We start from the raw sequence: 12,500 nt of genomic DNA on the forward strand, positions 1-12,500 counted from the left end.
GATTTTATTAAAACAGCTGAGAATTAACTCATTCTCAGCGTATTCCAAATTAAATGAAAGCAAAGTCCTCAAAACACCATTCTTCAGTTTTCCTCTGACCTTAGGATAATTAGGCAAACTACCAAAGGCTTTTCTTGGCAACAGTTCAGGAACAGAAGACACTGACAAGAAAGAAATACATCCAAACACGAAGCAAATCTCTCAACGGTTGTTTTCCGGCAAAGAGCCCAAGAACCGTTGCTGGTCTTTTAAGCCTTATGGGAGGGGCCAATCATCTCTTGGCCCTACTCCCGAGTCGTCCTCTCTGCTTTAGCTGCTCCTGCCTTCTGGCAGCTCTTCTCATACGTGCACTAGGAACAGGCTCCTCCTGTTCCTCTCCCTCTCTATTGTCAGCCTCTGGAGGCTCCGAAGTCCGCACATCACTCCCCGATGGCCCTGGCCCCATCTCTGCCTCTGATGCAGAGTCCTCAACCGGGCCTTCCCCAGCCTCCAGGACTGGCCCATGTTTTTCCTCAGCCTCATCGCTGTCGGACTCTGCTGCCAGCTCCACAGGCTGCTGGCGGACCACAACACCCAGCCTTCCACGCACTCGCTTTTCTCACTTGCGCACCTTCCATGGATGCACCCAGCCCAGTGGTGGGTTTTAAAAATTTTTACTACCGATTCTGTGGGCGTGGTTTGGTGGGCGTGGCAGGGAAAGGATACTGTAAAATCTCCATTCCCTCCCCAATCCAGGGGAAGGTTACTGGAAAATCTCCATTTCCTCCCGATGAGCTGGGACTTGGGAGGCAGAGAATAGATGGGAGCGGGGCCAGTCAGAATTTTTACTGCTGGTTCTCCGAACTACTCAAAACTTCCACTACTGGTTGTCCAGAACTGGTCAGAACATGCTGAAACCCACCTCTGGCCCGGCCTCAAAAATGTGCCTAAATCGGACGGCATAGAGCCGGGGCGGGTGGGGGGCCCATCTGCAATCTCCGCTACCGGTTCGCCTGAACCTATATGAACTGGCTGAATACCACCTCTGAATGTGTTGCTTAAACAGATTCTGTTTTCCTCTGGAGTTTCGGTCTCTTGATCATTCCATGTGGTCTTTCCTTTATCTTTGCCAGCCTTTGAGATTCAGTTTTGTCAAACAGCCGGCTGGGTCAGGCATGTTTTTAACACCTGAATAGAGAGTACAGTGGTCCTACCAATCAAACAGTTGGCTGCAATTGACCTGGGCTTTTATAAGATCCTTTTTGTGAGTTGCCTCTTGTTTACATCACCGTAACATTGCCCACCCTTCATAATAAATTCCTAGCTTTTATTTTACAAAGCACATACACTCATTGTTGCTGCTTGTGTGAAATACTGTAATGTGGATAAAATAATAATTCAATAATGATTAGATTAGGTTTTAATTTCTGTCATCGGTGTAAAGTGTTACACAAAGCAGTTTGAGGGATTTTTATTTATTATATTTACAATATTAGAATAGAATGGAATAGAATAGAATGAATAGAATAGAATAGAATAGAATAGAATAGAATAGAATAGAATAGAATAGAATAGAATAGAATAGAATAGAATAGAATAGAATTCTTTATTGGCCAAGTGTGATTGGACACACAAGGAATTTGCCTTAGATGTATATGCTCTCAGTGTACATAAGGAGAATAAAATACATTCATCGAGAATAAAAAGATACAATATAGTCATGGTTACTAATAAGGTATCAAATCATACTAGGAAACAAATAAAAACAATATAAATTGAAAGATACAAGCAACATGGTTATAGTAATAAGTGGGAAGAGATAGATACTAGTAAGGAAGAGAATAATAATAGTAATACAGTCTTAGTAAATTATTTGACAGTGTTGTGGGAATTAGTTGTTAAGCAGAGTGAAGTATATGGCAATTGATTTTATTGCATTCCTTTGCAATATTTGAATGCATTGAATGTATGCAATTGCCTTACAAGTAGTTCTCGTTTAACAATTGTTTGAAGTAACAAGGACTTGAAATGGGTACCTTGCAACCCTAACCCATTAAATGAGGACCCAGATTATTGACGGCAATATCATGACTTTGTAAACCACTTAGGGCTGTAAAGCACTGTGAAGCAGTATATATAACTCCAAGTGCTGTAAAGCACTTAACAGCTGTCTGTCACATGACAGTACAGGTAGTCCTCGACTTATGACCACAATTGAGCCCAACATTTCTGTTGCTAAGTTGTTAAGTGACTTTTGCTCCATTTTACATCCTCTCTTGCCACAATTGTTAAGGGAATCACTGCAGTTGTTAATTTAGATTGTTAAGTGAATCTGGCCTCCCCATTGATTTCGCTTGTTGGAAGATCACAAAAGAGGATCACGTGACCTGGGGACACGGCAACCGTCATAAATATGAGTCAGTTGCCAAGTGTCTGAATTTTGATCACATGACTATGGGGATGCCGCAGTGGTTGTAAGTGTGAAAAACAATTATAAGTCCCTTTTTTCAGCACCGTTGTAACTTTGAGCTATCACTAAATGAACTGCTGTAAATTGAGGACTACCTGTATTTCAGGCAGTTGGCAACCTGCTCACATTTATGACCGGTTGCCAAGTGCTCTACAGTCATATGAATGCAATTTACAATTTTACTTGGTTGCTTAATGACTGCAACTGAGAGAGTTAGGATCACAGACATTGAGTAAAGCAGTCACGTGGCTTCTAACTTAATGATGATTTTGCTCTGTGACCAAGATTCCAGGCCTAATTGTAGTCATAAGTGGAGGACTACTGAGAGACTTTTGAATTTGCTAGCATTTTTCAATAGCACCAGGAAGCTGGATAGTAGTTGGATAGGGTACTATCAGGAAATGCCACTGCTGTAGAGTAGAGGCTTGGAAATCTCCATCCCATCCAAAAATAAATTCCAGAAGAAACAAGTGACAAGAAAGTGCTTTTCTATTCTTTTCTATTACTGTCAAGTCCAAAGACTCTTTTTTAAAAGATAACTGGTCTTTCTTGAGTTTTTTCCTTGAAAATGTTTTGCTTGTCACGAGAAGCTTCTTGGATGAGAAATAAAATGTTTTCCAGGAAAAAAAAAACCCAAGGAAGTCCAGATGCCTTTTGGAAAAGGACTTTTGGGACAACCTGGATGATTGAGAAGCTCCATTGACGTACTGCTATCAAGAGTATTTTCTAGACTTTACTTTCTCTAGTATTTCTAATTTGTATGTTGGCTTGGTGTCCCTCCCTTCAAAGAGGTAGTCTGTCCTCTTTGAAATAAATATTGATATAGAAATTGCTAATTCTCTCTCAAGTAGTAAGACAGTTGTCAGCCCTGGAAACCATCTTTTTCTTTGGACCTTCAGGGCTGCCACATTTAGTGTTGTGGGAAACCGGGAGGGGGAATTGTATGGAGTTGTGGAGATATCTAGCCAAAATAACATTCCTTTCTCTGAGAGTCAAGGACATTCTGCCTGCACCTGGAGTGGTGTGACTAGGAGGCATCTCCAGTTGTGACGGTGCTTTGATTGGACCATGTGATGGATATGTGGGTGCAGGGAAAGGGACTTGGATTTTCTTTTGGGTGGGGAAAACCTGGAAGCTTTCAGATTCGGGTGTGCCAATATGACATCTCTAACAAAATGGAATCTGGATATCTGTGGTGCACCAGCTGTTGAAGACACTATACATATTCTATTTGGTTGCCACCTATATTCCGCAGAAAGAACCATTTACTTAGATCTTTAATTAAACACTGGAAAAAAAAATACTGGGACATCGAGTTGATAAAAGGAACTGAGATTTTCTAGGTGTGTGGCTGGGTAGTCTTTTTATGGGGAAAATAAACAATTTGCTTGCTACAGAAATCCAGAAGGAAAAGTATAAAATGACTTAATGTTTTTCTGGAAATGTAAGCACTCTAGGAATTGTTTAATAAGAGTTTTAATTCACTAAACCACATGCTATTTTTAAGATTTATGGCTACATGTCTTGCCTAGAAATATAGTGTGAGATTGTCTTCAAAAAGAATTTGCTTTAAAAAAGACAAATTAAATGAGCTCTTTGTGCTCGCTCTCACGAATCGCAACAATTTCTTCCTTCTTTCATTCTTTCTCTTACACATGGCTTCCCCCCGCTCATTCACTAATTCATTAAGTATTCACTAATACTTAAGTGCCCACCCTATTCATTAATACACAAACACACCAGGGATGGGTTCTACTTACCTTTACTACTGGTTTGCAGCGGGGCTGCACGCGCTCTTCTGTGCATGCGCAGAACCTTTTTGGTGACGTCGGGGTCGGTGGGTGGAGCCTCCCACCAATTTTACTACCAGTTCTGTAGAACCGGTGCGAACCGGGGGCAACCCACCACTGAAACATACCTCTCTTTCCATCCTTCCACATATGTTTTGTGATTCTCCTAGGAGGGCTTTATAAAAAATAACAGTTTTGTCCCTACCTGTAATAGTTTTTTTTTAAAAAAAGGATAAGAAATCTCTAAGCCTAAAGCTTTTTAGTCCCAGAGTCATAGAATTTCCTCTAACAATGATAGCTGAAAATTGTTAGCAAAGTATTGCTATTTGGGATCGGGGAGTGGACAATGTATGAACACCGGTGGTGGGTTGCTCCCGGTTCGGTCTGGTTCTGTAGAACTGGTAGTAAAATTGGCAGGAGGCTCCACCCACCCGCCATGACATCATCATGGGTGATCTGCACATGCACAGAAGTTTCTGCGCATGTACAGAAGTGTGCGGACACGGTCCCATTGCAAAACAGTAGTAAAGGTAAGTAGAACCCACCCTGATGAACACTATAGTGCAATGATCGTGAACCTTTTCGGCACCAAGTGCCAAAAAGGTTGCACGGAAATGTCGTGCGTGTGCCCTTGGGGCCGCGTTCCGGAAAAGCCAAACATCTGGGTTCTAGCATGCATGCGCCCAATGATCAGCTGGGTGCGCATGCACAGGCCAGTTTTCAGCACTGCTGCTCACATGAAGGGATCACGTTCTGGAAAAGCCGAACCTCCAGGGTCTGGCGCGCATACAAACCCAACAATCAGCTGGCTGGCGCGCATGCACACACTGGTTTTCTATCTTCGAGACCGCCTTCTACTGCATAGCTCCCAGCGACCGATAAGATCGCACAGAGTTGGTCTCCTCCAGGTCCCATCAGCTAAACAATGCCGGCTGGCGGGCCCGTGGGGGAGGGCCTTCTCTGTGGCTGCCCCAGCTCTCTGGAACCAGTTACTTCCTGAGATCCGGACTACCCCCACCCTATTGGCCTTCTGCAAAGCGGTGAAGACCTGGCTTTTCCGGCAGGCCTGGGGCCGTTGATCTCGCTGTTGCAATCTTGCGAGATCTGGCCATGAATGGTGTGCATGGTCTTTTAATGTTTTTAAAATGTTTTTTATAATGTTTTTAAATAATTTTCCTATGTTCTTTGTTGTATTATTTTTTTGCTGTAAGCCTCCCAGAGTCCCTTGTGAGTTGGGCGGCATAGAAATTCGATAAATTAAATTAAATTAAATTCAGCACTGCCACATGCATGAAGGATAGCTGATCATCGTGCGCACATGCGCACCAGAAACCTGGAAGACAAACAGGCAAGGCCATGCATGCCAGGCGACATAGCTTTGCATGCCACTTTGGGCACACATGCCATAGGTTCGCCATTATGGCTATAGTCTGATTGTTAAAATTAGCATATTCAATTAACAAAGAAAACCTCAAAAATTATTTCCCTCCACCCTCATACAGTTTTAAGTGGGCTTTTAACTCTGCCCCTCCCCTCCATTATGTGTGGCCCACCCAAAAGCTTACTTATACCTATCTTTAAGCAAACAAACAACCTTCTTTTTCATATTATGAGATACCTGATTGACTGTGTTGATGTTTCTAAAAAAACCCAAAAAACTGTGTACATTTTTAAAATGAGAGCCAGTTTGATGTAGTAGTTAAAGGAGTAAGGATAGAAATCAGGAAACCATGAGTTCTAATCCTGCCTTAAACATGAAGTCAGCTGGATGATCTTGGGCCAGTCACTCTCTCTTAGCCCTAGGAAACAGGCAATGGTAAAGCCCTGTTGAAAATCTTGCCAAGAAAACTGCAGGAATTTGTCTATGGAGTCATGCATACATATATCTATGTGTTGTTTGAATGAAAAAGATTGTGATTTGCTTTATTTCATCAGATGCAAGGAATAGAACTCTGTATGTGAGATGTGTGTTTGAATCCATACATAAACGTACGCATACACCGCCTGCTGATTTTTGCATGAAAGAAGAGTAACATATTCGGTCAATAACCAGCAAGATTTATAAAATATACCACACAAGAATAAACCAAACGGATGGGGTAAAACACCAACATAGCAGAGTCTCTATTAAAAGTATAACATAAGCTACCATAATAATGTATATTAATAAACGATGCAAGTCTACAGTCTGTAAAATAAAAATGCATGTCTTCTAAAATAAAGTAATACAAAACACACTAATTCAATGTCAGAAATCTCCCTAGAATCTAAGTAGTTATTCTTGGAACCAGCTATGCCTTATTTTCATTGTGGAGACAGATCATTTAGCTACTGTGCAAGTAATGAAGGGTTTCAAATCTTCTAAAAGATGATATGCACACAAATCTTCTGGCCTTCCCGAAGATATAAAAGTGCGAAAAATGTGTGTGTTTTGCTAGTTATTTTCTTTATTCACATTCTACCAACCAACCAACCAACTCTAAGCCCCTCTAGCCTTATTCCTTTCTTTCAGTTCCTTCTGCCATTCATTCATCTTCAGTCCACCGTCCTCTATATTTTGGTTTTGCACATGTGTTGAAAGAGCATTTCCTACTTTCTGGCTCATAAATTCCAGGCTCCATTTAAACTCCAGTTGGAATTGAGTAGAATATTAGTTTGTTATAGGAAGCAGAACCATATGCCTTTAGTGCAAACTACAACTGACTTTACAAATTTGGATTGTAAAAAGTTAGTTTGAAATAGATTACTGTAAGACAGTGTGCACATATCACAGATTGTTCTTTTGGAAGTTATTTTTTTTCCCAGTCCTCCAAGGCGCCTCTAATGGTGCTTTTCTGATGCTCAAATGGTGTCCACGCTTAAAAAGAAGACAAAAACCCAAATAAATTATAATTTTACTTCACTTTAAATTGTTTAAAGTTAAATATAGGTAATGAGATTAATCTGTAATCATATGTTTAATATGTTTTCTCCCCCAACAGTAACCAGAAATGTTTCATAATTATTTCTGGAGAGACTGCATCCAAATCTTTTAAGGGTGCTTGTGATTGTGAAGCCTCTGATTGTTTCTGTCTACAGTAATCCAATTAACTTCATTGTTGCATGAAGCCAAAATACCAAACAGCCTAATGTAAAGGAAATGGAAAAATATTTACAAGTGGAGCTAAATTTATTCTATAATAAAGGGATAAAAGAGGAAGCAGAGTGGTGGAAATAAAAGCAAATGAATTGTTTTTGTTCGTCTGCATCAACTGATGAAGAGAAACAATCTCTGTGATAATAAGCCTGTTGTTGAATTGATGACACTGTTTTTTCCCCCTTTTTCTCCAGGATGAAGAAGAAGAAATTAAACAAGAAATTAACATGCTAAAGAAATACTCTCATCACCGAAATATCGCTACTTATTATGGTGCTTTCATTAAAAAGAACCCACCAGGAATGGATGATCAGCTCTGGGTAATACAGTTCTTTTGTTTGTATTTTAACAATCTTCACTTTTTATTTTCTGTGGTTGGATAAATCTTAAATGCAACCAGTGTATCAGTAGGTGATAATACCCACTCACCCATGGTTAATTTTGGAAGCTACGTAGAGTTGAGACCTGGTTATTACTTGGATGAGGAACCCCCAAACATATCAGAACTGTTCGAAAGTTGCAAAAATGTCCTTTAAGAAGATAATGTCAAACTATTCTTCCTCTGTAGTCACCAAGAGTTTGATTAGATTGAAGGGAGACTTTACTGCAGGTAGTCCTCACTTAATGAGCCTAATTTGGACCAGCCAAGCAAAGCAGTCGCGAAGTGGGAAATCATAGGACTGCAACAGTGGTTTTTGGCGGGTAAGCGAGAAGACAACTCAGTTTCACGCCTTTGCTTTTGTTTGTCCATTTTCTTCTTTCTGGGAAATGGGAGGCCAAGAAAAAGAAGCAATTTCTGCAGGCAATTTATCTTTTGCCTGACTCTTCCACTCATCCTCTGCAGAGCAGGGAGATTGGAGAGGAAGGATTTCAAGAGAGTAAGCTGCTTGCTCTGCAGGGGAAGGTAGAAAAAGAATCCCATAGATCAAGCAGTTAATAATACATACTAACTTTAATGATGTTCATGTGACCAAAGGATGCTGAGAAAATCATAGATGATGTTAGTGGGCCATAAGGTTATTTTAAACAAACAAACAAACAAACAAACAAACAAACAAACAAACAAACAAACAGCCATCTCTGATTTACAGCCTTAATTGCAATCTTGGTTACAATTTTAAATCAGGAAAAGTTTGGCACACCGTTTCCAACTAAGAAATTTTTATTAAACTTGTCAGAAAAAGGGCCGTCAGACTCCTACTGACTTGTAGCTATTACAGACTAAGGTGAATCTCCCGATACAAAGACTACGTTATTTTGAGAAGCCTATTTGCAAACTAGGTTAGTGTATTGTGTGAGCATGCCTAATAAAAATAGCATGCACTGTAAATTAGGATGCAGGAAGATGTCTGTCTTTCTGGTCACAGAGGAGCCAAATTTATAGAACACAGGATTATCAAAAGCTCCTAGCCTTGAAAAGTGGATGCTGTGTGTGAAGGCACGAGAGCTGCCTGCTTGTACGTAGTAGGTACACAAAGGTAACAGTGAGAAATAAAAACTGCTTCATTTTATATCTTGTTGGCTTTCTATTGGATCGTTGTGTGAGAAGGGAATGCTGATTAGATTGGCCTAGACGTGAACCAGCAGAGCTAGCTTCACGTCCTCAGTGGCAGCCCCATTCCAGGTCTGCAATACTTCCACACTGAAATTCGTACTAAAAACGACACATTGTTGAACATTACTGTGTGATGTTTCCCTTTGGCTTAACTCTGCCTGTTACAAGCAGGAACAGAGAAAAGCACAACTTGTTGATGCTGAGAAAAGGTCTACGGTAAGTTGTCTGCAGGTTTTAAAAAGCAGTCTCAGCAGGGTTTACAACAATTGTTTCTTCAGCATCCCTCGAAAGAAGGTGGGATATAAATATTTATGAGATACCAGTGCTTCTGGTTTTGGTGCGTTTGTTTACATTTATTTGAATGCCTAGAATGCATCTTTTCTTGCAAGCTTGCAGTTCAGCACCCGTGCATTGTTAAATATTTCCATGGTGGTTTTTTTTTTTTAATACTAATGTCTAGAGTTTAGTCCATGATTCGAATCACCTGTTCAGAAAGTGTCCCTGGGTTGCAGCGGAGAGGTGAATGTACATTTTGTTCCGTGCGAGCAAATTACTATATTTTAGATGTCTGATTGAATTAGAACTGGTGACACTTCTATTCTTCCTGCTCTGGAGATAAATGCATCTTTATTTTTTTGCTGTCATTGTTGCTGGAATAAAACTCCTGGATGATAAGGCCAAAGTAATTCTCTTTTATCAGTCCTCTGCTGAGGTGATAATGGAGAGGTGGAAGGGAAGTCAGAATTTTTTCAATACAGATTACGATCTCTCTGCAATAAGCCAGGTTTCTGACATATTCTATGGCTATCATGCTTGAAGTGCCTCTTTTTATTTGGTCTGCCCATATTGCTCTGTAACAAGGGGGGGAAAAAAACCCCAACAGGTCTATTAAATGTTATCACCTTTCCTCAAATATGAAGGCGGCAAATCCTAGCCAAATTGTTCTCCAGGAAAAATCAAGTGCAGGTTCAGTTTTCTAAATACAAAGGGAAGTGAATCTAGTGAACTCCTCCTGGTTCCGTAGTATTCCAGTGTCTTTCCTTGTTTTCAAAAGCCATCATTTCAAACTATTTGTCCTGATAGGAGAAGTGCTCTTGGAAAATTCCAGCAATGGGTGGAAACTAATCAAGGAGAGAAGCAACTTAGAACTGAGGAGAAATTTCGTGACAGTTAGAACAATTAATCAGTGGAACAACTTGCCTCCAAAAGTTGTGAATCCTCCAACACTGGATGTTTTTAAGAAGATGTTAGATAACCATTTGTCTGAAGTGGTGTAGGGTTTCCTGCCTAAGCAGGGGGTTGGACTAGAAGACCTCCAAGGTCCCTTCCAACTGTTATTCTATATTCTAAAATGAGAAAAATCTTTTTTAATAACCATATCAAGGACATTTCAAAAGCAATTGGAGGGTTTATTTGGTACTTAGTAATAGCAATAGCACTTAGACTTACCGTGTTTCCCCGAAAATAAGACCCTGTCTTATATTTTTTTTGAACCCTGAAATAAGCACTTGGCCTTATTAACATGCACTCAAAAGCCCGATTGGGCTTATTATGTCTTATTTTGGGGAAAACAGGGTATATACCGCTTCACAGTGCTTTACAACCCTCTCTAAGCGGTTTACAGAGTTAGCATATTGACCCCAGCAATCTGGGTCCTCATTTTACCCACCTTGGAAGGATGGAAGGCTGAGTCAACCTTGAGCCTGGTGAGATTTGAACTGTCAAATTGCAGGCAGCCAGCAGGCAGCAGAAATACCCTGCAGTACTGCACTCTAACCACTGCGCCACCATGGCTCATAAAGCACTGTGGTCCTTTCTCTCTTATTCTAAGGTTCGGTCCTATTGACTGATTTAGTGGTTGGCTTTTAGTATTAATGGATGTAGTTATTTTAAGGGTACTAATTTGTGTTATTCTAAGTTGTTTATACAGGCAATCCTAGACTTAGAACAGTTCGTTAATGACCGTTCAAAGTTACAGCAGCACTGAAAAAGTGACTTATGACTGTTTTTCACACTTACAACCGTTGCAGCATCCCCATGGTCACACAATCAAAATTCAGATGCTTGGAAACTGGTTCATATTTATGACAGTTCCAATGTCCTGGAAAGACAATGAAATTGTCTTCTGACAAACAAAGTCAATGGGGAAGCCAGATTCACTTAAGAACCATGTTACTAACTCAACAACTTCAGTGATTCACTTTACCAACTCTGGCAAGAAAGGTCGTAAAGTGGGGCAAAATTCACTTCACAAATGTCTCGGTTAGCAACAGAAATGTTGGGTTCCATTGTGGTCATAAGTCGAGGACTACCTGAATCTGGTTCAATTGTCTTTCATAACTTTGAAATTGTGGCTTAATAATTGCTTTTAGCTGCTAAGCCACCTTGAATACTAAGTGATGGGAGAAGAAAGTGATGCATTTTCTTAATAAATATTGCAATGCTGGACAGCTTCTCGGTTTGTGGGAACTGCCAGAGTCATTGGCAGTAGCCCAGCAGATATATTTTATGCACAGCAAATATTTTTGATGTTTTTAAAACCTTCTTCGCAAAGTTACCTCTATTTGGCAATCATGTCTTAAAATCCTTCTGAAGTGTGGAAAATAGGTGTTGGCAGAGCATTAAATCGAAATTCTAGCTTTAACATCTGTATGCGAGGACACCTCATTATTACAGTTTGAAAGGACTGCCCATTTTAAAGAAATATTAGTGAAGAGATGATTCTATATCATAATAGAGATAATAAATAGTTTTGACTTACAGATCTCTGCACCCAGAATTAGACCAGAATCTTAATCAGCTTTCACCAGTTAGGGAAGGCCACAGTGGGAAATGTGGGCTCTGATTGTGGAATTCTGAGAGTTATAGATATTTCCGGAGGTTTGCTAGATTGGCCATACTTTGAATATAATATGATTTATCACTTATAGCTTTTATAATGAGAGCTTATGCACCGAAGACAAATTCCTTGTGTGTCCAAACACACTTGGCCAATAAAGAATTTAATCTATTCTATTCTATTCTATTCTATTCTATTCTATTCTATTCTATTCTATTCTATTCTATTCTATTCTATTCTATTCTATTCTATTCTATTCTATTCCATTCCATTCCATTCCATTCCATTCCATTCCATTCCATTCCATTCCATTCCACTCCACTCCACTCTATTCTACATGGGAACCCGGGTAGATCACAAAACGAGGCTTTCGAATCTGGCTTGCATTGTAACCAGGGCAATAGGAGGATTGTCCCCAAATTTCAGAATTGTCCTCTGGTTACCTTTCCTTCATTACTCCCCTCCCTTGCTTTGCTTCTCCTTCATCTTTTCCTTGTTGCTTTCAGACTTTTCTTGAGCAAGGAATGTGGCACTTAGCATGGCAGATCGTAACTCCCTGTGATGGAATGTGGGTTTCACTCAGACAAGAGGGAGGGAGAGGAATGTTGAGCTATTACAGAAAAGATATTTGAGTCCTGGAAAAATAGAAAGCATGACAAAGAAGCCCAACTCAACTCTGCCTTGATTGTGTTAGGTATAAGTTAAAGTTAAAGGCTCTGCACTACATCCTA

The 12,500-nt window shown here is 40.2% G+C and overlaps 1 protein-coding gene across 3 annotated transcripts in view; it reads left to right on the forward strand.

Moving 5' to 3' along the window:
- Positions 1-12,500, forward strand: part of TNIK (TRAF2 and NCK interacting kinase) — a 273,951-nt gene that overhangs the window by 114,476 nt on the left and 146,975 nt on the right. For all 3 annotated transcript variants that reach the window (XM_070945925.1, XM_070945923.1, XM_070945924.1), the window contains exon 3: positions 7,570-7,695. In XM_070945925.1, coding sequence (XP_070802026.1) covers positions 7,570-7,695 — 126 coding nt within the window. The remainder of the gene's footprint in view (positions 1-7,569; positions 7,696-12,500) is intronic.

The sequence above is a fragment of the Pituophis catenifer genome, unplaced genomic scaffold, assembly GCF_029215685.1.
Source record: "Pituophis catenifer annectens isolate HBS135680 unplaced genomic scaffold, rPitCat1.0.hap2 SCAF_6, whole genome shotgun sequence".
NCBI lineage: Eukaryota > Metazoa > Chordata > Lepidosauria > Squamata > Colubridae > Pituophis > Pituophis catenifer.